The sequence below is a fragment of the Rhinopithecus roxellana genome, chromosome 4 (genome assembly GCF_007565055.1).
Source record: "Rhinopithecus roxellana isolate Shanxi Qingling chromosome 4, ASM756505v1, whole genome shotgun sequence".
Classification (NCBI taxonomy): domain Eukaryota; kingdom Metazoa; phylum Chordata; class Mammalia; order Primates; family Cercopithecidae; genus Rhinopithecus; species Rhinopithecus roxellana.
This window is the reverse complement of record NC_044552.1, coordinates 63,238,237-63,265,790: the sequence shown is the minus strand read 5'-3', so window position 1 is coordinate 63,265,790 and position 27,554 is coordinate 63,238,237. Positions and strand designations below refer to the sequence as shown.

General features: G+C 40.3%; 1 protein-coding gene across 2 annotated transcripts in view; it reads left to right on the top strand.

Annotated features, from left to right (window-relative positions):
• The window catches only part of DCDC2 (doublecortin domain containing 2), a 221,097-nt gene that overhangs the window by 100,825 nt on the left and 92,718 nt on the right, over window positions 1-27,554 (top strand). For both annotated transcript variants that reach the window (XM_030929633.1, XM_010365302.2), the window contains one exon: window positions 12,219-12,381. In XM_030929633.1, coding sequence (XP_030785493.1) covers window positions 12,219-12,381 — 163 coding nt within the window. The remainder of the gene's footprint in view (window positions 1-12,218; window positions 12,382-27,554) is intronic.

Genomic DNA, 27,554 nt, shown 5'->3' with positions numbered 1-27,554 from the left:
TTATAATCCTTTGGGTATATACCCAGTAGTGGGATGGCTGGGTCATATGGTACATCTAGTTCTAGATCCTTGAGGAATTGCCATACTGTTTTCCATAATGGTTGAACTAGTTTACAATCCCACCAACAGTGTAAAAGTGTTCCTATTTCTCCACATCCTCTCCAACACCTGTTGTTTCCTGACTTCTTAATGATTGCCATTCTAACTGGTGTGAGATGGTATCTCATTGTGGTTTTGATTTGCATTTCTCTGATGGCCAGTGATGATGAGCATTTTTTCATGTGTCTGTTGGCTGTATGAATATCTTCTTTTGAGAAATGTCTGTTCATATCCTTTCCCCACTTTTTGATGGGGTTGTTTGTTTTTTTCTCGTATATTTGTTTGAGTTCTTTGTAGATTCTGGATATTAGCCCTTTGTCAGATGAGTAGGTTGCAAAAATTTTCTCCCATTCTGTAGGTTGCCTGTTCACTCTGATGGTAGTTTCTTTTGCTGTGCAAAAGCTCTTTAGTTTAATTAGATCCCATTTGTCAATTTTGGCTTTTGCTGCCGTTGCTTTTGGTGTTTTAGACATGAAGTCCTTGCCCATGCCTATGTCCTGAATGGTACTACCTAGATTTTCTTCTAGGGTTTTTATGGTATTAGGTCTAACATTTAAGTCTCTAATCCATCTTGAATTAATCTTCGTATAAGGGGTAAGGAAAGGATCCAGTTTCAGCTTTCTACTTATGGCTAGCCAATTTTCCCAGCACCATTTATTAAATAGGGAATCATTTCCCCATTTCTTGTTTCTCTCAGGTTTGTCAAAGATCAGATGGCTGTAGATGTGCGGTATTATTTCTGAGGACTCTGTTCTGTTCCATTGGTCTATATCTCTGTTTTGGTACCAGTACCATGCTGTTTTGGTTACTGTAGCCTTGTAGTATAGTTTGAAGTCAGGTAGCGTGACGCCTCCAGCTTTGTCCTTTTGACTTAGGATTGTCTTGGCAATGCGGGCTCTTTTTTGGTTCCATATGAACTTTAAAGCAGTTTTTTCCAGTTCTGTGAAGAAAGTCATTGGTAGCTTGATGGGGATGGCATTGAATCTATAAATAACCTTGGGGAGTATGGCCATTTTCACGATATTGATTCTTCCTATCCATGAGCATGGTATGTTCTTCCATTTGTTTGTGTCCTCTTTGATTTCACTGAGCAGTGGTTTGTAGTTCTCCTTGAAGAGGTCCTTTACATCCCTTGTAAGCTGGATTCCTAGGTATTTTATTCTCTTTGAAGCAATTGTGAATGGAAGTTCATTCCTGATTTGGCTCTCTGCTTGTCTGTTGCTGGTGTATAAGAATGCTTGTGATTTTTGCACATTAATTTTGTATCCTGAGACTTTGCTGAAGTTGCTTATCAGCTTAAGGAGATTTTGGGCTGAGACGATGGGGTTTTCTAAATATACAATCATGTCATCTGCAAACAGGGACAATTTGACTTCTTCTTTTCCTAACTGGATACCCTTGATTTCTTTCTCTTGCCTGATTGCCCTAGCCAGAACTTCCAACACTATGTTGAATAGGAGTGGTGAGAGAGGGCATCCCTGTCTTGTGCCAGTTTTCAAAGGGAATTTTTCCAGTTTTTGCCCATTCAGTATGATATTAGCTGTGGGTTTGTCATAAATAGCTCTTATTATTTTGAGGTACGTTCCATCAATACCGAATTTATTGAGCGTTTTTAGCATGAAGGGCTGTTGAATTTTGTCAAAAGCCTTTTCTGCATCTATTGAGACAATCATGTGGTTCTTGTCTTTGGTTCTGTTTATATGCTGGATTACGTTTATTGATTTGCGAATGTTGAACCAGCCTTGCATCCCAGGGATGAAGCCCACTTGATCATGGTGGATAAGCTTTTTGATGTGCTGCTGAATCCGGTTTGCCAGTATTTTATTGAGGATTTTTGCATCAATGTTCATCAGGGATATTGGTCTAAAATTCTCTTTTTTTGTTGTGTCTCTGCCAGGCTTTGGTATCAGGATGATGTTGGCCTCATAAAATGAGTTAGGGAGGATTCCCTCTTTTTCTATTGATTGGAATAGTTTCAGAAGGAATGGTACCAGCTCCTCCTTGTACCTCTGGTAGAATTCAGCTGTGAATCCATCTGGTCCTGGACTTTTTTTGGTGGGTAGGCTATTAATTGTTGCCTCAATTTCAGAGCCTGCTATTGGTCTATTCAGGGATTCAACTTCTTCCTGGTTTAGGCTTGGGAGAGTGTAAGTGTCCAGGAAATTATCCATTTCTTCTAGATTTTCTAGTTGATTTGCGTAGAGGCGTTTATAGTATTCTCTGATGGTAGTTTGTATTTCTGTGGGGTCAGTGGTGATATCCCCTTTATCATTTTTTATTGCATCTATTTGATTCCTCTCTCTTTTTTTCTTTATTAGCCTTGCTAGCGGTCTGTCAATTTTGTTGATCTTTTCAAAAAACCAACTCCTGGATTCATTGATTTTTTGGAGGGTTTTTTGTGTCTCTATCTCCTTCAGTTCTGCTCTGATCTTAGTTATTTCTTGCCTTCTGCTAGCTTTTGAATGTGATTGCTCTTGCCTCTCTAGTTCTTTTAATTGTGATGTTAGAGTGTCCATTTTAGATCTTTCCTGCTTTCTCTTGTGGGCATTTAGTGCTATAAATTTCCCTCTACACACTGCTTTAAATGTGTCCCAGAGATTCTGGTATGTTGTATCTTTGTTCTCATTGGTTTCAAAGAACATCTTTATTTCCGCTTTCATTTCGTTATGTACCCAGTAGTCATTCAGGAGCAGGTTGTTCAGTTTCCATGTAGTTGAGCGGTTTTGATTGAGTTTCTTAGTCCTGAGTTCTAGTTTGATTGCACTGTGGTCTGAGAGACAGTTTGTTATAATTTCTGTTCTTTTACATTTGCTGAGGAGTACTTTACTTCCAATTATGTGGTCAATTTTGGAATAAGTGCGATGTGGTGCTGAGAAGAATGTATATTCTGTTGATTTGGGGTGGAGAGTTCTATAGATGTCTATTAGGTCCGCTTGGTGCAGAGATGAGTTCAATTCCTGGATATCCTTGTTAACTTTCTGTCTCGTTGATCTGTCTAATGTTGACAGTGGAGTGTTGAAGTCTCCCATTATTATTGTATGGGAGTCTAAGTCTCTTTGTAAGTCTCTAAGGACTTGCTTTATGAATCTGGGTGCTCCTGTATTGGGTGCATATATATTTAGGAGAGTTAGCTCTTCCTGTTGAATTGATCCCTTTACCATTATGTAATGGCCTTCTTTGTCTCTTTTGATCTTTGATGGTTTAAAGTCTGTTTTATCAGAGACTAGGATTGCAACCCCTGCTTTTTTTTGTTCTCCATTTGCTTGGTAGATCTTCCTCCATCCCTTTATTTTGAGCCTATGTATGTCTCTGCATGTGAGATGGGTCTCCTGAATACAGCAGACTGATGGGTCTTGACTCTTTATCCAGTTTGCCAGTCTGTGTCTTTTAATTGGAGCATTTAGTCCATTAACATTTAAGGTTAATATTGTTATGTGTGAACTTGATCCTGCCATTATGATATTAACTGGTTATTTTGCTCGTTAGTTGATGCAGTTTCTTCCTAGCCTCGATGGTCTTTACATTTTGCCAAGTTTTTGCGATGGCTGGTACCGGTTGTTCCTTTCCATGTTTAGGGCTTCCTTCAGGGTCTCTTGTAAGGCAGGCCTGGTGGTGACAAAATCTCTAAGCATTTGCTTATCTGTAAAGGATTTTATTTCTCCTTCACTTATGAAACTTAGTTTGGCTGGATATGAAATTCTGGGTTTAAAATTCTTTTCTTTAAGAACGTTGAATATTGGCCCCCACTCTCTTCTGGCTTGTAGAGTTTCTGCCGAGAGATCTGCTGTTAGTCTGATGGGCTTCCCTTTGTGGGTGACCCGACCTTTCTCTCTGGCTGCCCTTAAGATTTTTTCCTTCATTTCAACTTTGGTGAATCTGGCAATTATGTGTCTTGGAGTTGCTCTTCTGGAGGAGTATCTTTGTGGCGTTCTCTGTATTTCCTGAATTTGAATGTTGGCCTGCCCTACTAGGTTGGGGAAGTTCTCCTGGATAATATCCTGAAGAGTGTTTTCCAACTTGGTTCCATTTTCCCCCTCACTTTCAGGCACCCCAATCAGACGTAGATTTGGTCTTTTTACGTAATCCCATACTTCTTGCAGGCTTTGCTCATTTCTTTTTCTTCTTTTTTCTTTTGGTTTCTCTTCTCGCTTCATTTCATTCATTTGATCTTCAATCGCTGATACTCTTTCTTCCAGTTGATCGAGTCGGTTACTGAAGCTTGTGCATTTGTCACGTATTTCTCGTGTCATGGTTTTCATCTCTGTCATTTCGTTTATGATCTTCTCTGCATTAATGAGTCTAGCTGTCAATTCTTCCACTCTTTTTTCAAGATTTTTAGTTTCTTTGCGCTGGGTACGTAATTCCTCCTTTAGCTCTGATAAGTTTGATGGACTGAAGCCTTCTTCTCTCCTCTCGTCCAAGTCATTCTCTGACCAGCTTTGATCCGTTGCTGGTGATGGGCTGCGCTCCTTTGCAGGGGGAGATGCGCTCTTATTTTTTGAATTTCCAGCTTTTCTGCCCTGCTTCTTCCCCATCTTTGTGGTTTTATCTGTCTCTGGTCTTTGATGGTGGTGACGAACTGATGGGGTTTTGGTATAGGTGTCCTTCCTGTTTGATAGTTTTCCTTCTGACAGTCAGAAGGACTCTCTGTTGGTCTGTTGGAGATTGCTTGAGGTCCACTCCAGACCCTGTTTGCCTGGGTATCAGCAGCAGAGGTTGCCGAAGATAGAATATTGCTGAACAGCGAGTGTACCTGTCTGATTCTTCCTTTGGAAGTGTCCTCTCAGGGGTGTACTCCACCCTGTGAGGTGTGGGGTGTCAGACTGCCCCTAGTGGGGGATTTCTCCCAGCTAGGCTACTCAGGGGTCAGGGACCCACCTGAGCAGGCAGTCTGTCCGTTCTCAGATCTCAACCTCCGCGTTGGGAGATCCGCGGCTCTCCCCAGAGCTGTCAGACAGAGTCGTTCGCGTCTGCACCGGCTCCGGCTACTTCCCCTGTTGGTCTTCAGCTGTGCGCTGTCCCCAGAGGTGGAGACTACAGAGACAGGCAGGCTTCCTTGAGCTGCTGTGAGCTCCACCCAGTTCGAGCTTCCCAGCGGCTTTGTTTACCTACTTAAGCCTCAGCAATGGCGGGCGCCCCTCCCCCAGCCTCGCTGCTGCCTTGCGGATAGATCGCGGCAGACTGCTGTGTTAGCAGTGAGGGAGGCTTCGTGGGCGTGGGACCCTCCCGGCCAGGTGTGGGATATATTCTCCTGGAATGCCTGTATGCTTACAGCGCAGTATTGGGGTGGGAGTTACCCGATTTTCCAGGTGTTGTGTGTCTCAGTTCCCCTGGCTAGGAAAACGGATCCCCTTCCCCCTTGCGCTTCCAGGTGAGGCGATGCCTCGCCCTGCTTCAGCTCTCGCTGGTCAGGCTGCAGCAGCTGACCAGCACCGATTGTCCGGCACTCCCTAGTGAGATGACCCCAGTACCTCAGTTGAAAATGCAGAAATCACCGGTCTTCTGTGTCGCTCGCGCTGGGAGTTGGAGACTGGAGTTGTTCCTATTCGGCCATCTTGCTCCGCCCCCCTTTTTGTTTTTCTTTAGGACTTTGTAGCAGAATCTTGTCTGTGTACTATATAGATATTAGCTTGTTAATTCTCACACTGCAGCTAGAGGAATGATGGTTAAACAGAGACCCATTGTAATTGAATAAATTGACCCCAAGTCACAGGGAAAGTCGACGTCAGGACCAAAATCATGACCCAACTCTTTGTATTCACAGTGACTGAACTTTGGATTGAATGATATGTTTACTATTGTGAAATTTGAAAAACTAAAATTTTCATTAAAAACGTGTAGAGCCTTTCCTGCTTTAAAATGCATGTGTAGGTACACACATGCAATTTTATTTCTTGCTCATTTGTAAGTTTTTTAGACTGTGTGCTGTGAATACTGTGATACATCAAGGTCATCAGATCAGTTCATCTGATTGAATTTTCCACGTGTTCGGCACAGTAGTAAGCCCCAGGAATATAGCAATGAGCGCAAAGATCTGATGCTCTCTCTGATACTCATAGTCTACTTGAGGAGACAAAGGTGAAACAAGCGATTCCATAAATCAATAGATACTTATGAAGTATGATAAAAATGAAAGAAAAGTGTAGAGTAATATGAGAGACAATAAAAGAAAAACACATTTAGATAGGTGTGTCAGGAGAGGCCTCCTGGAGGAAGTGACGTTAAACAAAGACTCAGAGTTATAAGGTATATTTGCATCCCATAGAAAGCAAAGTTGTCAAACGTTCCATGCTATGACTTAGAAAAATGATAGCAGAGTTTGTCCCTCTTTCTACAGTGTTCCCATAGCACCCTGTATTCATCCACTCCATCCGTCATCCATTCCAAACATATTCACTGAGCTCCCACTAAGTGCCAGGAACTACTGTAGGCACTGAGCGTATAGTGGTAGATAGACAAGGACTTATGGTGCTTTCATTCTAGTGTGTGTGTGCATGCGCGCGTTTGTGTGTGTGTTGGTGGGGAGTATGGATGGGATGAATGGGAGTAGATAGATGATCAACTAATAAACAAATGTACAAATAGTTTCAGATGGTGATAAGTGCTACGGGGAAAATAAAATGTGGCAGGGCGTGATGTATATAAAATTGTCTGAAACTGAGACCTTAATGATATGTAATGGAGCCAGTTGTGCCAGGGATGAGGCAGGGGAAGAAGAGCATCCAAGGCAGAGGAAACAAAGTCATATAGGCCCTTGCTAAAGAGCCTGGCATGTGAGGAGGGAAGAAAGAAGGCCATGGATGAAATTAGAGAGGCAGGCAGGGCTCAATCATGCAGGCATGCAAAAAGTTTGGATTTTATTTCTTGATGGGGTGCCGTTTGAAGGTTATAGGGAGGAAATGATATAATTTGCTTTAAATTTTTTTTTGTTTTGTTTTGAGACGGAGTCTCACTGTTGCCCAGGCATGATCTTGGCTCACTGCAACCTCCGCCTCCCAGGTTCAAGGAAGTCCCTGCCTCAGCCTCCCAAGTAGCTGGGATTACAGGTGCCCGCCACCACGCCCAGCTAATTTTTGTATTTTTTTTTAGTAGAGATGGGGTTTCACCATTTTGGCAAGGCTGGTCTTGAACTCCTGACCTCATGATCCACCTGCCTTGGCCTTCTCAAAGTGTTGGGATTACAGGTGTGAGCCACCATGCCTGGCCTGCTTTACATTTTTAAGTGCTCATTCTGGCTGTGGTATCTATAGAGAAATGGGTCGGGGCAAGAATAGATGCAGGAGGCAGTGGGACACATACAAGTATGTGGGACACATACAGGTGAATCTGATAGGTGGCTGCAGTGGGGTTGGACATCTATTATAACTCTTCTTTGAGTATATGGTCATTGATTGATTCGTTGATCCAACAACTATTTATTGAGTTCATATGATGTCCTGGGCACTGTTCTGGTGCTTCAGGGCCCAGAGATTCTAAAGTACTAAATGCACAGAGGTTACATTCCAGAAACAAATGTACAATACATGTGATATACACCAGAGATAAGCATGAATAAAAATACATGAAGACATGGGAAGAGGAGGTGAGAGAAGGTGCTATTTCAGCTGGGTGGTTGGAAAGGCCTCTTTCAGGAGGTTACATTTGAGTAGAGGAGACTAACCCCTGGCACAGTGCTTGGTGCTTGGTAGGTTCTCACTAACTTGGCTTAGGCAGTGTGTGAATGTTTGGCATTGAGCCACACAGAACTTCCTATGCCAGTAAATCCAAAGTCACAAGCTCGATTTTTAACAGGATTAATTTACTCCTTTCCTTTAATGAATCGGTTCCCTGGAGAATGCATGCATTTTATAGATCATTAGCTGCCTGGCACTGAGAGGAGGGATGTGAGTGAAGGGGACTGTGTGGGGAGTGCTTAGCTTCCAGCTTTAGGAACCACTGCAAAATCAATGGGGAAGGCACCCTAAGCTCATGATGCAAATCAAAGTGGTCACAGAACTAGAGTTTTAGAAATTTATTTTTCCCTACATGACTTTCTAGGAATTGCTCTTTTGCATATAGAAGAGAGTGTGGATGAGGGACTGGTAGAACTTGAGAGGGAAAGAGAGAAAGCAGCTGCCATAGTCTACACAGGGACCCCTGCTGGTGCATAATTGAGTCCGTCTGGGAGCCAGGGGAATGCCTCGTGCAAAGCAAGACAGACCAGAAGTCATTTCTTATACAGACTCAGTGCTGCCAGAGTCACAGAAATGAGCATGTTGAGGAAAATTTTAAGTTGTGATTCTAGCCTTAAAAGCAAAAGGAAGATGTAAATAAATTATCTTAAATTCCCTGAGCTTGAAAAATATACGCATCTGCAGAAGGCTGTTTTCTAGTGGCAAGGTGACACCATGTAGAATCACAGCACCCTCTATTGGAAAAGATGAAAAAAAATCAGGAAAGTGTTTGAAAGTGAAAACCAAGGACTATGTGATCTTTTGTTGTTCTTATTACCATTTGACTTATACATCTTATGGTCAGTAGTTTACAGGATCAAATATTATGATTTATAAGGTTTTGATAAAAAACATTTCATTATTATCCAAGTATCAGAGTGTCACTGTGAAGCAAGTTATAAACATATTAAGATAAATTCCTCACACTCCCAAACTCCATTTTGCCATGGAGGAAACTGAAGCTGGTATAGGTAAAAGGGCTTCTTACTCTTGTCATCACCAGATATGCAGATGAGAGAAATGTCAGGTGGAGTCACCATCTAGTCCCCGCCCACCACCCCCGGCTTATAATGTCTCTGGGTGTACCCATGAAATACACACATTGTGAAGGCTGGTCACTGAGGCAAACCTCTCACAAAATTATTTTAAATTTGATGTTTTTTGGTCTACACGTTTTTGGCACATTTTCATGGGAACTGGAAATTAGTTATTACTCAATAATTGAATGCATGAGTGTCAACTGCCAAATCTATGCATTATGTAGTTATTTGAACCAATTAGTCTTTCTTCATGCTCCAAAATTACGCTTTTTTTGAGTGTTTTTATCAGAAATTTGATAAATCGGAACGTTCCTCTCTATTCATAAACAAGAGAGGTGACTTAGAATGACATGCACTCCAGAGTGGGGCTTCAGCGTCTCCCTTTTCATGCCCCTTTGTGAGTAATGCTTTCCCCAGAGAGCTGCAGAAAATGATCCTGCTGAGCTCCAGGGTTTCTCATTCATTGGGTTCCATTCCAGTCCTTGCAAGTTCAACAGCAACTCAGAACATTCTAGTAAGCTTGCTAACTGCTTGTGAAAGGTTGATCCTCTCATCTAAAACTTTAAAATTTTAAAAATCGACCAGGTGTGGTGGCTCACGCATGTAAATCCCAGCACTTTGGGAAGCTGAGGTGGGTGGATCACCTGAGGTGAGGAGTTCAAGACCAGCCTGGTCAACATGGTGAAACCCTGTCTCTACTAAAAATACAAAAAAATTTAGCTGGGTGTGGTGGTGTGCACCTGTAATCCCAGCTACTTGGGAGGCTGAGGTAGGAGAAGCGCTTGAACCTGGGAGGTGGAGGTTGCAGTGAGCTGAGATCGCACCATTGCACTCCAGCCTGGATGACAGACTGAGACTCCATCTAAAACTAAACTAAAATATTAAAATCTTGGGATGAAAGACTCCATTGAGAATAAAAGGGACTATGAGACTTGGCTGATGGTTTTCGCACCTCTACTATAATCATATATCTATTTCTTCTGCCAGACAGTTTATGGAAGAGCTTAAGATTCTCAAGAAAGAATCCTCAAAGAAAAGAAAAGAAAAGAAAAGAAAAAAGAAACCTCTGGTTGCAGTTACCATAATAATTAAATGGAAACTGTATGTTTAAATTGCAGTTGGAATAGGAAATTAAATTACACGAAAAGTGTTATAGATTTGGACAAGTTTTCATACTGTTAATAAACCTATGCATAATTCATTTACTTGTAGGCTATGACAAAATAGCATAAATAACTTCATTTGTAAAGCTGTGAATTTTTCTATTCCTAATTGGATGATGGCTAAATCCATTTAAATGCTTCTGGATGACTGAATATATAAATGTTTAAAATGAACAGTTATAATAGTTTTCTAGGCAGATTTGTTTATTTAATTTACTACATTTACTTTCAGACAGAAGCATAGTACAGATGTTGCATAAAGATTACACTCAATATGGTATGAGTTTGAAATGATTTTTAAGAAAAAGATTAACTCTCTGCTCTTGAAGAAAGCATTCTGATACTTATTAAACCAACACTATACATCACGCACTGTACTAGTCACTCCATAAGCCTTATCATTGCATCGTCATGCTAGACCCAAAGGCAAGTACATTAACTCCACTCAAATAATGAGGAAACTGAGGCTTAGGGAAATTAAGAGTTAGTTAGCCCATGGTCCCTTGTGTTCAGTGGCAGAGCAGTAGCTCTCAGCCATGTATTTGGGGTTTCCAAAACTTGCATTTTTCCCACTACCTGTAGCCTCTCACCATATACTCTCAGGTAAGTTTAGAACCTGAGCATCTGAGAGCCAAGACTGCCTTAGTAAAAGGGAGTTTCTTTTTCTTTTTCTTTTTGTTAGAGATAGGGGTCTCACTCTGTGGCCCAGGCTGGAGTACAGTGGCATGATCACAGCACACTGCAATCTCAAACTCATGGGTTCAAGTGATCCTCCTGAGTCAGCCTCTTGAGTAGCTGGGGCTATAGGCATGCACCAGCACACCAGGCTGATTTTTAAAATTTTTAATTTTAGAGGTGGAGGGTCCTGCTAGGTTGCTTAGGCTGGCCTCAAACTCCTGACCTCAAGTGATCCTCCCACCTCTGCCTCCTAGGTAGCTGGGACTACGCTTAGGGTGGCCTCAAACTCCTGACCTCAAGTGACCCTCCCACCTCTGCCTCCTAGGTAGCTGGGATTACACTTAGGCTGGCCTCAAACTCCTGACCTCAAGTGGCCCTCCCACCTCTGCCTCCTAGGTAGCTGGGACTACTCTTAGGCTGGCATCAAACTCCTGATCTCAAGTGATCCTCCCACCTCTGCCTCCTAGGTAGCTGGGACTACAGTCTGGAGCTACCATGCCTGGGAAGAGGCAGTTTCTTGCTGTAGCAGTGGCCAAGCAGAGGCTTAGTATCAGCACAGCTGTTCCTTGCAGTAGCCCCCAATGCAGTGGCTGCTATGTGGCTCCCCAGGGACTGTACTGGCCCAGTGATAAGAGCCACTGAAACTCAACCTCCCTCTTGTGTGGAGGAGCCCACTTTTGGCAGCCACAGGGTCTTCACTGTGAGAGACACATGGGGACTAGAGATAACCATGGAAGGTGTGATCACCCTGGCTGCCTTGCAGGAGTAGGGCAAGCAGCTGCGCAGCTCCCTCAGGAACAAGTGGGGACATGTGGTCCTGAGCCTCTTGAGTCTGTGTGTTGCTTTGGATTTGCGATTCTTAGAGACCGTGGTGGTCACCAACAGACTCATTAATATTTGGAGAATTTCTACAAGCACAGTGTGTGGCTGCTTGTAGGATGACATCTATACACCCATAGCGACAACTTGTTAATAAGGTATTTGTAGATTAATTGATCACTCTGGGGGAAGTCACCAATTCTATCCAATAGACACTGGTTGATTCTGCAGAAAGGTGCAGGAGTGAGAGGATTCTTAAGGCAGTGGATTTACAGTGGTTTTGGAGGCAGCTGCTCTGCGCCTGACTGGCTACAGGACCTTACACAAGATTTATCCTCTAAAGCCCACTTGCTCATCTATACAGTGATGTAGTAACAGTAGTGTCTGTCTCACTAGCATGAGGCTAGTGAGCTAGTAACTAGGGCTAGCATGAGGATTGAGTGAATACAATTTTACAGAATACCTGGTACATGTTAGAAAACCCAGTGATTGTTAGCTATTATTTTTATCCTCCTTCCTCTCCTAGACCCTTTTGCCTCCAGGAAGATACATTTGGAGTTAATGTATAAAGATGGACAGTTGCAGAACCAGGACAATACACGTCCGTGCGCCTGCTCTGCTTACCAATAGTTAATGACATGTATTTACTGGGAATCTTTTTGAGAGTTCATTAGCGAATAATAAAGGTCTAATACTTTGCCATTTAGGGAAATGATCGCCAATCTAAGTCAACAATTGGATCCAGTGACAACTCATCTCCTCAGCCCCTGAAGAGGAAAGGGAAAAGAGAAGATGTGAATTCAGAAAAACTGATGGAAGTGAAACAAAATGTAAAATTAAAGAATTCACAAGAAACCATTCCAAACAGTGGTAAGTGTGTTGTTATTATCTTAAGGCTGCGATAAAATTTTAATTCTTAAATAGATCCATTGTTTCTCTGGGCCCACAGAAGCCATTCCTTATTTTCATATATGAGAGTTTTCAAAGAAAATTGTATTTGTATATGAGAGATGATGCTGTTTTTATGCTTGGTTTTTATTTGCAATTAGATGTGCCATGAGAATACTTGTTTTGAGATCAAATGTGTCTTATGGTAGTCTTATTTTAAAAGTATATTTTTTTCATCCTCTGCTCCCACTGATATTGCTTGTTTAATATTTTTACCTACAACTACTATGATATTGGTCTCTTATTTGTGTATCTGTAACCCTTGCCCACATTCATTATGATTTATTAGTCAAAGATCATCTTTCCTGAAAAGTCATTTTGTTAATTATACTGATAACCAAGAGAATACTGAACAGACATAACATTTTATCAGTAAACAATAACCTATTCAGCAAAATTAGATGTAGTTTCATCTTCACTAGCAGGTGAGAGATGGTATAAAATAAAATAAAAAATTGCATTAGTCGAAGATTTCATTGGTATGAGATAAAAGTGTGGTAGACTAAGGAAGTATGCAATGAAAATTGTTAACTTTGATGTTAGGTTTTTGTGAAGAGGGTTGATTTTTGGTTTTATTCCCAGCGTGTTCTCAGAGTGGAGTGATGCTGGGGTGGAAATGACTGGCTGGGAAGCAGACCAGTGGGAATGACTACTGCTCCTCTTGCCCTGAGATCCCCTCATACACCCCCCTACTCTCCCCACGCGTGGGACAGTGAGGGGTGCCAGGAAGAGGACTGATGGAATCAGGTTTCAGATTAATGGGCAAAGCCCTATCTTCCACCTGGGAGCTCCAGCTTATTTCAAAGTCAATATGAAGAGTCACATTAGTGTTAGAGCATTAGCTCTAACTTCACAGCTGAGGAGACAGTTTAAACTCCTCTGAGGGTTTAGAGGAAGGTGCACAAATGATTAAAGAGTCAGAACAAAGATGGGTGAGGTTAGGTTAAAAGAACAGGCAAAATGGGTGAACCAGTTCCATAGAGAAGTGGAGGGGTCTAAATCATCAAAGACCTAAATGATGGAGACTAGCTGGAAGTCAGGAGTCCTAGATTCTCATCCCAGCTCTGCCATTGACCTTGGGCAACTCATTTAACTTTTTTTCTTTAGCTCTGTTATCTGTCTGAAAAATGTGGGTTCTTATTAAGATTTCTCTTTAAAGTTTTGAATATCTTGAAATTTGTACAGTCCTTTCCCGTGAGTAGAGAACAAGGAGGCTAGGGTGTAATAGAGTCAGCAAATATTTACCGAGTGACTATTATGTGACAGGAATCAAAGAAAATAAATTAGGCCCGAAGAACATATCCTACCTTGAGCACTAAAAATGAGAGAGGCTTTAAAAGATTAATAGTTACTAGACTGTGAAGCCCCCAAAGCCTTGGGCTATGTCCTACTAGTTTTTTCTTATTCCCAGCAATGGCACAGTCTGATAGATACAAGGCACTTAATAAATGTTGAGTGAATGAATGATGGAAGTTTAAAAAATAGTTAATTCTATAACATTTTAATACCCACTGTGAAACAGGACCTGTCTTAAACTTCTCATTTTTTTTTTTTTTTTTTTTTTTTTTTGTGGTTAAAAGCTTTTTATAAGATGTTATTTGCTTCTTTTCTGTGAGGTTCTTGTTAGCCTATAGAAATCCCAATCCTTACTTCCAGTGTATTTTTAAAAAGTCTTTAAATTAGGTAGTTGTCCCTTGGAAGAAAGAGAATGATCATCTTTTCAGGTTTTCTCATTTGTAAAAACTTGAGAACATAAGAGGCTGTATTAACATATCCCTTGTTCATAGGAAAGTAACCTTCATTAACAAGTCAAATTATTGGCTGGGTGCAGTGGCTCATGCTTGTAATATAAGCACTTTGGGAGGCCAAGGCGGGTAGTCGGATTGCTTGAGTTTGAGACCAGCCTGAGCAACATAGCCAAACCCTGTCTCTACAAAACAAATACAAAAAATTAGCAGGGTGTAGTGGCATACACCTGTAGTCCTAGCTACTTGGGAGACTGAGGTGGGAAAAGCAATTGAGCCCAGGTGGCTGAGGCTGCAGTGAGCCATGATCCTGCCACTGCATTCCAGCCTGTGTGACAGACAGAATGACACCCTGCCTGGAAAAAAAGAAAAAAAAAATTGAATTATTGGTAGTTTTGCTTTTGTAGAAATCCACAAGTAGTTTTTAACAACATTTGTGTTGGTGGGCGTGAAAAAACGTGTTTAATATTGAAGCAAATAGTATTTTAAAAAGAAAAGGTGTAAGCTTTCCTGTTCTTTTATTTTTTTCTTTAGATAATTCTGTAGTTGTTTTAGATATAATAGCCCATTTTAAGTCTATATTTTCCAATGTGGTTTTATAATGTGTGTATTACAGGTTTTAAACTGCTGGATCTCATTGTTACATGAAACGCTACTGATGTCTTTTAAAGGAAGGTTTTAGGGAATGAATTTTTTTGTTTTTCCTCCACTAACAGGCTTGTATCACTGATCTAGAAGCATTTCATTTGTATGGAAAGAACATATAACCTGGAAAATGAATCTTGGCTTCCAAAGACAATTTTTTTTCCAGGAAAAATGAAAAAGGATTTTGTGCAGTTCACTAGATTAAACCGTCACTTGATAACTTTAAGCATATTAGCTTAACTCCATACTACTGAAAATTGAGCAATTTGGTTCTTAATGGATCTCCCTGCAAATGTCTTTGACTATAGAAATTTTCCAGATTATAATATCAAAAGTCCCTCTCCCTTTCTCTCTTTAATTCAGCCTTCATATTCATTTATTATTAAAGTTGCTTTTTACTTTAATGTCATCTATTTTAGTAATTAGAACCAAGTATGTGCTTTTGAATACTCATGTTTCAAGAGGGCTCTTATTCTTTAGAAAGGTAAAAGCAATAAGAATTTGAAGCAAAATGAAAGTGAAGGGTGTAAGAACTCATAATAATGTAAAATGCAAAAATTTGGTTTTAGAGATAAAATTTACATAGCTTTTTCTACTTACAATGTATTTTAAATTTGATATTAAATAAGCTGTTTAGTTTTATTTCAAAGTGATAAATTTTAGGGTTAGGGTGAATAGCTATGATTATTTTATAGCATATGTTAACTTGGGCAAATGTTTGATCTAGTGTTCTTATATACTATTTTCATTTTAATTAGAAAAAGACTTCATAGGTTATCTTGATTTTTTAATAATTAAAATTGTAGTCACATATTTTTTCCTTTTTGTAAAATTGCTGATATTTACTGATTCAGTTACCAAATGCTGTGTGAATGAGCAATGCTTCTATCAGTCTGTAGATGGCAACCTGGGTCTAATTTTGTTTCCTTTTTTCTTTTCTTTTCATTTTTTTTTTTTTTTTGACTCTGTTTCTCTCTGTAATAGTAAAGCTTAATAATTCAAGCAGAGCAGTGACATATTTCTTCAGGGAAACAAATCCCATTTTCTTTTGGTAGCCAAGATGCAAAGTAGGATTGGTTGGTGATTGATGAAGTTGGGTGTGAAATGCATTTTTAGTGTTGCATTTAAATACCAGCTTAACTGGCCAGCACATGTTTTTGTTACACTTTCCACTTGAGTTGCAGTGCCTTGAGATACGCTTTAGAGGCTGGCAACTAGCTACATTCTCCACTATGACCAAAACAGTAATGATGATTATTCTGAAATAGCATTTTGGATGATCGATCATATCAATTGGTATTATTAATATTTGGTACATGAAAAAATGTGCTTTTAAAACCCTTGTGAACACAAGAAGTATAGTGAATTTAGGTCTCTGTAGGAATATTGAAAAGGCTGCAGAGAAAATAGCCTGGTCTCTTTGACTTACATTGTATTGATAATTATAGGTATATTTTCAAGGCAAAGTATTAAAAAAGCAAAAATAAGAGTTGTATTATTTTGATGGATGTGGCTCTCTTTCACTTTGCATGAGTGGGCATGCCTGTGTGCCCACACATGGGCCAGTATTCTTTTTGATGCAAATCCTGGCTTATTCCCAGTGTGGTTCTGTGATAGTTTCCATGAAACTTGTGATTTTTAGACTCCTGATGACTGATTGGGAGCAGGTGGAGTGCTGGCAGAAGGCTGTCTGAATATTATGACCTTGTTGGGTGACTGCCCTTGAGCAGTCATGCTCTTGAATTTCTTAATAGCTACAACCTGCACATGGTTTGCCTGCATTGCCCCAAGCATGAAGCGTTACTGCAATTCATCCTCAGAGTTATGAGGCATTGAAACTTGAGCTTCTTTGGTTCAGCCATGAATCAGTCCAGGCACTTGCATGGTTCCCAATCACAGGAGACTCTGAAGACAAAACCGGAAGCACATTAGGAAAATGTGCTATCTCACGTGTCACCTCCTAAGGGGTATCAAATCTGGAAGCAAGTGTGTATGAAGGCACCAAGGTGACATAACCAAGTGGCACACTAGTTTTGTTTAATAAGCTAAGATTTATGATTCATTGGTGTCTCTTGCCACCACGTTCACCCTATAACAGAAATACAGGTTTTCTTTTTTTCTTAATTTGTGTAAATTTAAGGGATACAAGTGCAATTTTGTTACATGGATGTATTGTGTCATGGGGAAGTCTGGGTTTTTAGTGTAACCATAACTTGAATAATGTAAATTGTCCCCATGAAGTAATTTCTCATCCCTCTTCCTGCTCCCACCCTTCCACCTTTCTGAGTCTCCAGTGTCTATCATTCTACCCTCTGTCGTGTGTACACATTATTTAGCTCTCACTAGTATGTGAGAACATGTGCCATTTGAATTTACATTTCTGAGTTATTTCTATTAGGATAATGGTCTCCAGTCCCATTCACATTGCTGCAAAAGACATTTCATTTTTTTGGCTGAATAGTATTTTATTGTGTGTGTTTATGTCTATATGTATGTGTGTATCTACAGCTATATACACATACCTACAATGTGTGTGTATGTGTGTGTATATGTATGTATACACACATTTTCTTTTTCCAGTTATCCATTAATGGACACTTAGGTTGATTCCATATCTTTGCTGTTGTGAATAGTGCTGTGATAAAAATACAAGTGCAGGTGTCTTTTTGGTATAATGATTTGTTTTCCTTTGAGTAGATATCCAGTAACGAAATTGTTGGATAGGATGAAAGTTCTATTTTCAGTTCTTTGAGGAATCTCCGTGCTGTTTTTCATAGAGCTTGTACTAACGTACATTCCCACCCACAGTGTATTAGTGTTCCCCTTTCTCTGCATCCTTGCTAACATCTGTTGTTTTTTGACTTTCAGAATAGCCATTCTGACTGGTGTAAGCTGATATCTCACTGTGGTTTTAATTTGCATTTCTCTGATGATTAGTGATGTTGAGTATTTTTTCAAATGCTTGTTGACCATTGTATGTTGTCTTTTGAAAAATGTCTATTTATGTCCTTTGCCCACTTTTTAACGGGGCTCTTATTATTTTTTGTTGTTGAGTTCTTTGAGTTCCTTGTAAATTCTGGAATGAATGACAGGGAAATATAGGTTTTCTATCCCTTAGTGGATCACAACTTTCATCTCAATGGCTATGTGTACTATGGGATATATGGGTCATATTTTATCACATCAAGTACTAGTATGATAAAAATTCTTAAGATCAGCATTTTTTCACACCTTCATGATCCACTTATTGGAATGATATATTGTGCCACAAATTTCTAGTACAGCGAGAGGCCTTAGTAATTTTCTTGAGGTTTATTGTGAATTCAAATTCTATTAATAAAAGTTAGTTTCAAAATGTGCACTTTGCTATCTAGTTTAGCACGGAGAGACTGAAAAATTAAAAGCTGACTGAGTACTAGTAAGATGTATGGCTCAATTTGAGTGGAGTAAAATACTAGCCCTTTTAAGAAAAGGATTCTTTTCATATCCTGCCCTCTTAAACCTTCGTTCATTATATAGAGAGGTGCCATGAGGCAAGCATTCTTTTATAGCTGATACAGGTTGAGACTTCTGCAGTAAATTCTTTCGGGGGTTATTTTTTCATGTAGCCCAGGGTTGAGTGTGAAGATGCTTTTTGTTTTCAAAAGGAAAATTTGTGAGGTATTGAATTACAGAGGTATTTTCAAACCTTTGGAAGATTTCATTCCAGAAATTCATTTTAAGTAGGTATTTTGATACTCAGATCACATTTTCCATACAAGCACCCCATAAAGTTCTATGTAAGCCATAATTCATCTTAATTATTACTTTGTGGTGCCGATGCTGTGTAGGTTGCAATGGGTTTCCAGTGGGAAAACAAATGAGGAGTTCCGCTTCAGAATGCCAAGAACTCATGTTACCCTGTTGTCGTAGGATGCAGAGTTGCCCTAGGTTGAATTACTGGTGTAGGCCAGAGCCTCGAGGTCAGGTATCCAACTGAGTTTGGGTCTGAGAGGAATGCAGAGCTGGAGGAGCCAGACCTGGAGTTACTAGGTTGGGGACACGGAGGTGTGGGCAGAGGTTCTTCTATTAGTATGATCCTCTGCAGGAGGATTAGTTTGAGATTGTCACATCTTTATTTTTTCCCCAGCTCCAGAGTTTGGCTTGCCTGCCTACCTTTTCATAGATGCTACCCATTACTTCTAAGCAGGGCCTCTTTCCTTCTTGCCATACCAGGGACTCCGACAAGTTTCACAGCCTTTCCTTAATTCTGCTGCCTCTAAAGTCAGGTTGAACCTTTCTTTTTTTCTTTTTCTTTTTTGTTTTTTCTTTCTTTCTCTCTTTTTTTTTTTTGAGGGAGGGTCTCACTCTGTCACCCAGGCTGGAGTGCAGTGGCACCATCTTGGCTCACTGCAGCATTGACTTCCTGGGCTCAAGTGATCCTCCCACCTCAGCCTCCCAAGTAGCTGGGACTACAGGCAGGTGCCACCACACCAGCCTCATTTTTATATTTTTGTAGAGACGGGGTTTCATCATGTCGCCCAGGCTAGTCTCAAACTCCTAAGCTCAAGTGATCCACCTGCCTTGGCCTCCCAACATGCTGGGATTACAGGTGTGAGCCACTGTGCCCTGCCAGGTCTGAACCTTTCTGTAGCTTACTACAGATAAAATGTCCATCCACCCCAGTGGTGAGTTTCTGGCATACCAAAGACTGAAGCATGATTTATCCGCTTTTCTGAAAGAAGCTGAAATTGGGTCACTCTGAGCATTTCATTCTGGAATCTGAGGAAGTGCCCACATGGAGGCTTGGTTAGGGAGGTGTCTGATGTCATGAATGTTGGTGAGATGCCTATCATAGAGGGTGACAGGGTGGAGGAAGGAGGAAGACATAGCCATCGGGTTTATTACCCTTTCTCCCTCTTCAACTCCCCGTTTCCCTTGTCAGGCCTGGGGTGATATAAAACCTGGAAAGGGCCTGGTCCTTTAGAGTATCAGCAGATCCTGGACCATAGGTCACATGTAAAGGACACAGATAAATGTTCAGAGCATTCTGCACCGAGTAGTCAGCACAGGGTCAGTGTTTGTTGATGTATGTGTGTGTGTGTGTGTGTGTGTGCGCGCGCATGTACGTCAATTATACCTATATTGTGGTGACAGTTGAAATTAAGGGCTGCAAACTGTAAGCACTGAGTGATGGTACACTCCTGATACCCATGCTTTAGAACATCTTGATGCTGCATTTTAATCTGATATTTTATAAGCTTCATTTACAAATACTTAGAATGGATAAACAGCATTTTCCTAGTTTAGTGAATGAGGGAGAAAAGAGGAGAAACCAGTTTACCCAGAGTCAAAGGATCTATCAATGGTTAGTGATTTCCGGAAACTGCCAGACTGACATATAGCTACTGATTAAGAGGTGGATGTGCCTGTGTGACTGCTTGAAAGGGGAAGTGTGGGGACAAGTGAGGGAAGCTCTCGTGTGTATGTGTTTTGGCTTGTCTTCCTTCAGTGATAAAAATGTTGATGTATCACAGCAGACCCTGAAGCTTAGCTGGGAGATTTTGGGGAGTTCCTGTTTGTCTCTTCTTCCACTCTCTAGTATTTCATATTAACTTTTTAAATGGGGATGATTGATTTGCATCCCTTCTATTTTCGAGGTGGTAGGAGTGAGTCATTACTAACAAGCAGTTTTTCTCTTTAGCGGTCTGATATAATAATGAGTCCTCTCTACTTTCACACATCTTAGCTGGGGACTGCCTACGGCATTTAGACCCTCTTTTCCAGGGTTTGGAGACCTTGAAGAAGGTAGATATTTTGGGGGCTTACCTCTAGTTTATTTATCAAATGACCAAATCCCATTTTTAAAAACAGTTACTTAAACTTTCTAGTACTTAAGCTCTGCAACCCAAGCCTTTCTCTGTGTCTGAATTTCCTTCCCCATGTTTCATGACTTGCTAGACTTACGAGCCCCATTCCCTTTCCTAGGTTACCACTTTCATTTTTCAGTGAACATTTTTTTTTTTTTTTTTTTTTTTTTTGAGACGGAGTCTCGCTCTGTCTCCCGGGCTGGAGTGCAGTGGCCGAATCTCAGCTCACTGCAAGCTCCGCCTCCTGGGTTTACGCCATTCTCCTGCCTCAGCCTCCCGAGTAGCTGGGACTACAGGCGCCCGCCACCTTGCCCGGCTAGTTTTTTGTATTTTTAGTAGAGACGGGGTTTCACCGTGTTAGCCAGGATGGTCTCGATCTCCTGACCTCGTGATCCGCCCGTCTCGGCCTCCCAAAGTGCTGGGATTACAGGCTTGAGCCACCGCGCCTGGCCTTCAGTGAACATTTATTCAGTCCCTACCATGTACCCCACCCCTTGCTAATCACCAGGGTGTTTCATTTTCTCTTCTTTGTTCTAATTGCTCAGCACTTACACGTTTTCTTCTAATAGTCATAATTATATCTTTATCAATAAATTTTCCTTGGTTAAGTAGATGCAATTTACCTTTTCCCTTTCAATGACCAGACTTTATTCACTATCCCTAAATGCCAAATTATGCTGCAAGCATTGACATATTTTCCTTCTGGGTATTCACTCATTTCTTAGACCTCTGTATTAATTTTGTCCTTATGGAAAGTACCAGCACACTACTAAAGAACATAGGCCATTTCTGCTTAAATGTATTTAGTCCAATGTCTGGGACAATGACAGACTTTTGTATTTTTTGTTTTAATTTCATTTACTTCTGCTTTGCTGTTATTTCTTTTAATTTTAGATTTGCTTTGCTCTTGCTTTTCTAGTTAAGATACATCATTATGGTATTTGAATTTTTTTATATACTTTTTTGATGTAGGTACTTATATCTATCATATGGCTAAATACTGCTTGGCACTATGAGACAGGGAAGGAGTATTTCCTCACTTATGTAATACCGTGGGACTCCTTTGTAGACTGTGGCCTATTTTGTATACGAACTCTATTTTTATTCTTCTCTATTGCCCTAGTTGTTTTCAAAATAAGATATAACATTTATTGCAAATCACCATGCAGTGTGCTATCACAGTGGAGATAAAGATAAAGACAAAATATCTATAAAATACCTTTGGGCTTTGTAGGTTTAAAGCTACCCATTTATTGTTATTTTATACAATTGGATATTACCAAACTGTTTCTGTGAAATTGGGCAAGATTTTATTTCCTTTAAAATTACATAATAAAGTGACCTGGCACAGTGGCTCACGCCTGTAATCCCTGCACTTTGGGAGGCCGAGGCGGGTAGATCACCTGAGGTCAGGAGTTCAAGACCAGCCTGGCCAACATGGTGAAACCCCATCTCTACTAAAAATATAAAAATTAGCCGGGCATGGTGGCATGTGCCTGTAGTCCCAGCTACTCAGGAGGCTAAGGCATGAGAATCGCTTGAACCCAGGAGGCAGGGGTTGCAGTGAGCTGAGATTACACCACTGCACTCCAGCCTGGGCAACAAGAGCTTGTGGATGGTGTTAAGCTGAAGGCTCTTACCCAGGTAGTTTACTGTCACTTCCTAAATTGGGTTCCATGGCGCAGTAGTTTCATGCACTCTGTTTGTTTTGAGACAGAATCTCACTCTGTCACCCAGGCTGTAGTACAATGGCACGATCTCAGCTTACTGCAACCTCTGCCTCCCAGGTTCAAGTGATTCTCATGCCTCAGCTTCCTGAGTAGCTGGGATTACAGGTGTGTGCCACCGCACCCAGCTAATTTTTGTATTTTTAGTAGAGATAGGACTTCACTACGTTGGCCAGGCTGGTCTTGAACTTCTGACCTCAGCTGATCCGCCTGCCTCAGCCTCCCAAAGTGCCAGAATTACAGGCATGAGTCATCGCGCCCGGCCAATTTCATGCAGTCACCACTTCTGGTAATGAGTTTCATGTTCAACTACAAATTTGGGAAATGTTGGATGATACAAAGGTAAGCCATTTTCTCTGCTACAGGATTTCTCAGAGCGTTTAGTATGGACACATTCCATGCTTTTACTTGCTTTGGATCCCTATTACTGAGGAGCATCTGGTGGGATTATTATTCTTTAGAGCACAACTTGAGAAGCATTGGCGTACTCAAATAGGCACACTGCTTCCACACATTACCTGATCATTGTAGGCCTTGGGGAATTTCTGATGAAAATTAAGTGAGATGTCTTTTTGTGTGATTCTGATCAGATCAGTAGCTAGCATGAACAGTGGACATTTTCTGGTTTCTTACTCTGTGCCAGGGACTAGACTGAGCACTTTAAGTATACAGTGCAAGGGTTCCCTTGTGGAGTCCTCAGACCAGCCTGCAAAGGTTGTTCTCTTGGCTGTGGCACAGGTGTTATCTTATGTTTTTCCTTTACTGTCATTATGAAAATTCCTTTTGTGTCTTTTCTGCGGAGATCCCATTTCCAGGGGCTTTTGTATACTTATTTCTTGATTGACTCCATTTTGGCAGGACATATCCTTCAGTAATTTCTGGAGAATGGCTAGAGAAATGGTCATTATTTTCTGAGACCCAGCAAGTCTGAAAATATTTTCATCATACTTTCACATTTAACTTTTAGTTTGGATGGACATAGAATTTTTTGTTTGGGGAAACTCTCCAGGACAAAGATTTCTTGAGTAATACCCCATAAGCACAGGCAACCAAAGCAAAAATAGACAAATGGGATCACATAAAGTTAAAAAGCTTCTGCACAGCAGAATATTCTTTTGAATAAAATAACTGTGTTGAGATGATGTCTCAACTGTAGTGTTCATTTGCATTTCTCTAATGATCAATAATGTTGAGCACCTTTTTATAAACTTGTTTCTCCAATGTTTTCTTCTAGTAGTTTCATAGTTTGAGGTTTTAAATTTAAATCTTTAAACCATTTTGATTTGATTTTTGTATATGGTGAGATATCGGGGTCCAACTTCATTCTTTTGCGTATGGATATCTAGTTTTCCCAGCACCATTTATTGAAGAGACTGTCCTTTCCCCAGTGTATGTTCTTGTCACTTTTGTAAAAAATGAATTTATTATAGATGTATGGATTTATTTCTGGGTTCTCTATTCTGTTGCATTGGTCTTTTTTTATTAGTCTGGCTAAAGATTTGTCAATTTTATTTCTTTTTTAAACTATTGCATTGATCTTTTGTATTTTTTGTTTCATTTATTTCTGCTCTGTTATTTCTTTTAATTTTAGATTTGGTTTGCTCTTGCTTTTCTAGTTAAGATAAATCATTATGGTATTTATTTGAAAAAATTTTTTTTTTTTTACTTTTTTGATGTAGGCACTTATATCTATCAATTTGCCTCTTAGTACTGCCTTCGCTATATCCCATACGTTTTGTTATGTTGTGTTTCCATTTTCATTTGTTTCCAGAAATTCCTTAATTTTCTTCTTAATTTACCCATTGACCCATTGGTCATTTAGGGGCATGTTGTGTAGTTTCCATGTACTTGTACAGTTTCCAGAGTTCTTCTTGTTACTGATTTCTAGTTTTATTTCATTGTGTCAGAGAAGACACTTGATATGATTTCAATTTTTTGGAGTTTTTAAAAAACTTGTTTTGTGACCTAACACATGATCTATCCTTGAGAATGATCCATGTGGTGAGAAGAGTATGTGTTATGCAGCTGTTGGATAAAGTGGTCTGTATATGTCTATTAGGCCCATTTAGTCTATTGTGCATAATAAGTCCAGTGTTTCTTTGTTGATTTTCTGTCTGGATGACATGTCCAATAATAAAAGTGGGGGTGTTGAAGTCTTCAGCTATTACTGTATTAGGGTCTGTTGATCTCTTTAATAATATTTGCTTTATATATCTGGTTGCTCCAGTATTGATTATGTATTTTCAATTCTTACATCCTCTTGCTGAATTAACCCCTTTATCATTATGTAATGACCTTCTCTGTCTCCCTATATAGTTTTTTTTTTTTTTTTTTTTTTTGTAGAGATGAGGTTTCACCATGTTGCCCAGGCTGGTCTTGAACTCCTGGGCTCAAGTGATCTGCCCACCTTGGTCTCCCAAAATGCTGGGATTACAGGCATGAGCCATCACACTTGGCCTCTCTTTAGAGTTTTGTCTTGAATTCTATTTTGTCTAATGTAAGTATAGGTATTTTTGCTTTTTTTATGGTTTCCATCTGCTTGGAATATCTTTTTGTATCCCTTTATTTTCCATTTGTGTGTGTCTTTATAGGTGAAGTGTGTTTCTTATAGGCAACAGATTGCAAGGTCTTTTTTTTAAAAATCCATTCAGCTACTCTTTATTGATAGTAGAGTTTAGTCTGTTTACAGTTAATCTTACTATTGATATGTAAGGGCTTACTCTTGCCATTTTGTTGTTTTCTGGTTGTTTTGGATCTTCTTTTCTGTCTTTCAGTGAAGACGATTTTCTCTGGTGGTATGGTTTAATTTATTGTGTTTTGTTTTTTGTATATTTGTTGTAGGTTTTTCTGACTTGAGGTTACCATGAGGCTTGCAAATATTATCTTATAAAACCAATTATTTTAAACAAGTGACAACTTAGCACTAATTGCAAAAACTAACCAACAAGGAAGGAGAAAATTAATAAATCTCTACAGTTTAACCTCATCTTCCCCACTTTGAAACATATTATTTCTACTTATAGTTTGTTATACTGTCTATGTCTTGAAAAGTTTTTGTAGTTACTTTTGATAGGTTCACCTTTTAGTATTTCAACTGAAGATATTACCAGTTTACACATCACAATTACAGTGGTATAATATTCTGTGTTTGCCTACTTACTATTACCAGTGAGTTTTGTACCCTCAGGTGATTTCTTAATGCTCATTAATGTCCTTTTCTTTCTGATTGAAAAACTACCTTTAGCATTTCTTGTAAAACAGGTCTGGTATTGATTGATAAAATCCCTCAGCTTTTGTTTGTCTGGGACAGTATTTCTCCTTCATGTTTGAAGGATACTTTGAGCTGGATATACTTTTCTAGGATAAAAGTTTTTTTTTTCCCTTAGCACTTTAAATACGTCATGCCACTCTCTCTTGGCCTGTCAGGTTGGCAGTGAGAAGTTCGCTACCAGATGTATTCAAGCTGCTTTGTGTGCTGTTTCTTTTCTCTTGCTGCTTTTAGGACGTTTTCTTTATCCTTGACCTTTGGGAGTTTGATTATTAAATGTCTTGAGGTCGTCTTATTTGGGTTAAATCTGCTTGGTGTTCTATAACCCTCTTGTACATGAATATGGATATCTTTCTCTAAGTTTGGGAATTTCTCTATTATTAGTCTTTGAGTAAACTTCCTATTCCTATTTCTCTCTCTACCTTTTCTTTAAGGCTAATAACTCTTAGATTTGCCCTGTAGCAGCTGTTGTCTAGCTCTTGTAAATTTGCTTTGTTCTTTTAAAATTCTTTTTTGTTTTGCCTCCTCTGAGGGTATATTTTCTTTTTTTTTTTGAGACGGAGTCTCGCTCTGCCACCCAGGCTGGAGTGCTGTGGCCAGATCTCAGCTCACTGCAAGCTCCGCCTCCTGGGTTCACGCCATTCTCCTGCCTCAGCCTCCCAAGTAGCTGAGACTACAGGCGCCCGCCACCTCGCCCGGCTAATTTTTTTGTATTTTTTAGTAGAGACGGGGTTTCACCATGTTAGCCAGGATGGTCTCGATCTCCTGACCTCGTGATCCGCCCGTCTCGGCCTCCCAAAGTGCTGGGATTACAGGCTTGAGCCACCGCGTCCGGCCGAGGGTATATTTTCAAATAACTTGTCTTCAAGCTAATTATTTTTTTCTGCTTGATCAATTCTGCTATTGAGTGACTTTGATGCATTCTTCAGTATGTCAAATGAATTTTTCAGCTCTAGAATTTATGCTTGATTTTAAAAAATAATTTCAATCTTGTTAAATTTATCTCATAGGATTCTAACTTTCTCCTCTGTTATCTTGACTTCCACTGGGCTTCCTCAAAACAGCTATTTTGAATTCTCTGAAAGGTCAAGTACCTGTATCACTCTGGGATTGTCACTGGTGCCTTATTTAGTTTATTTGGTGAGGTCATGTTTCTCGGAATGGTCTCAATACTTTGGATGTTTGTTAATGTCTGGGCATTGAACTGTTAGATATTTGTTGTACTCTTCACAGTCTTCGCTTGTTTGTACCCATCTTTCTTGAGAAGGCTTTCTAGGTATTCCAAGTACCATTATGTGTTGTAATCTAAGTCTTTGGTTACTGCAGCTGTATCTGCATTAGGGGGCACCTCAAGCCCAGTAATGCTGTGACTCTTGCAGACACGTAGAAGCACTGTCTTGGTGATCTGGTGTAAGATCCAAGAGAATTTCCTGGATTACCAGGCAGAGACTCTTTTTCCCTTCTCTTACCTTCCTGCCAACAAATGGAATCTCTCTCTCCATACTGAGCTTCCTGGATCCTGGGGGAGGGGTGACACAGGAGCCCATGTGGCCACCACCAATGGGACTGCACTGGATCAGACCTAAAGCCAGGACAACACTGGGTCTTGCCTAAGGCCCACATGCCCACTGCCTGGCTACTGCTGATATTCACCCAAGGCCCAGGGGCTCTTCAGTCAGCAGGTGGTGAATCCAGCCAGCCTCATGTCCTTCCCTTCAAGGTGATAAGCTCCTCTCCCTGCTGGCCCAGGGTGGGTTCCCTTCTGGCCCAGAGTGTGTCTGGAAATGTCATCTGGGAGCTAGGGCCTGGATAAGTGCATCAGGGCTCTGCCTGGCACCCTATCCTACTGTGGCTGAACTGG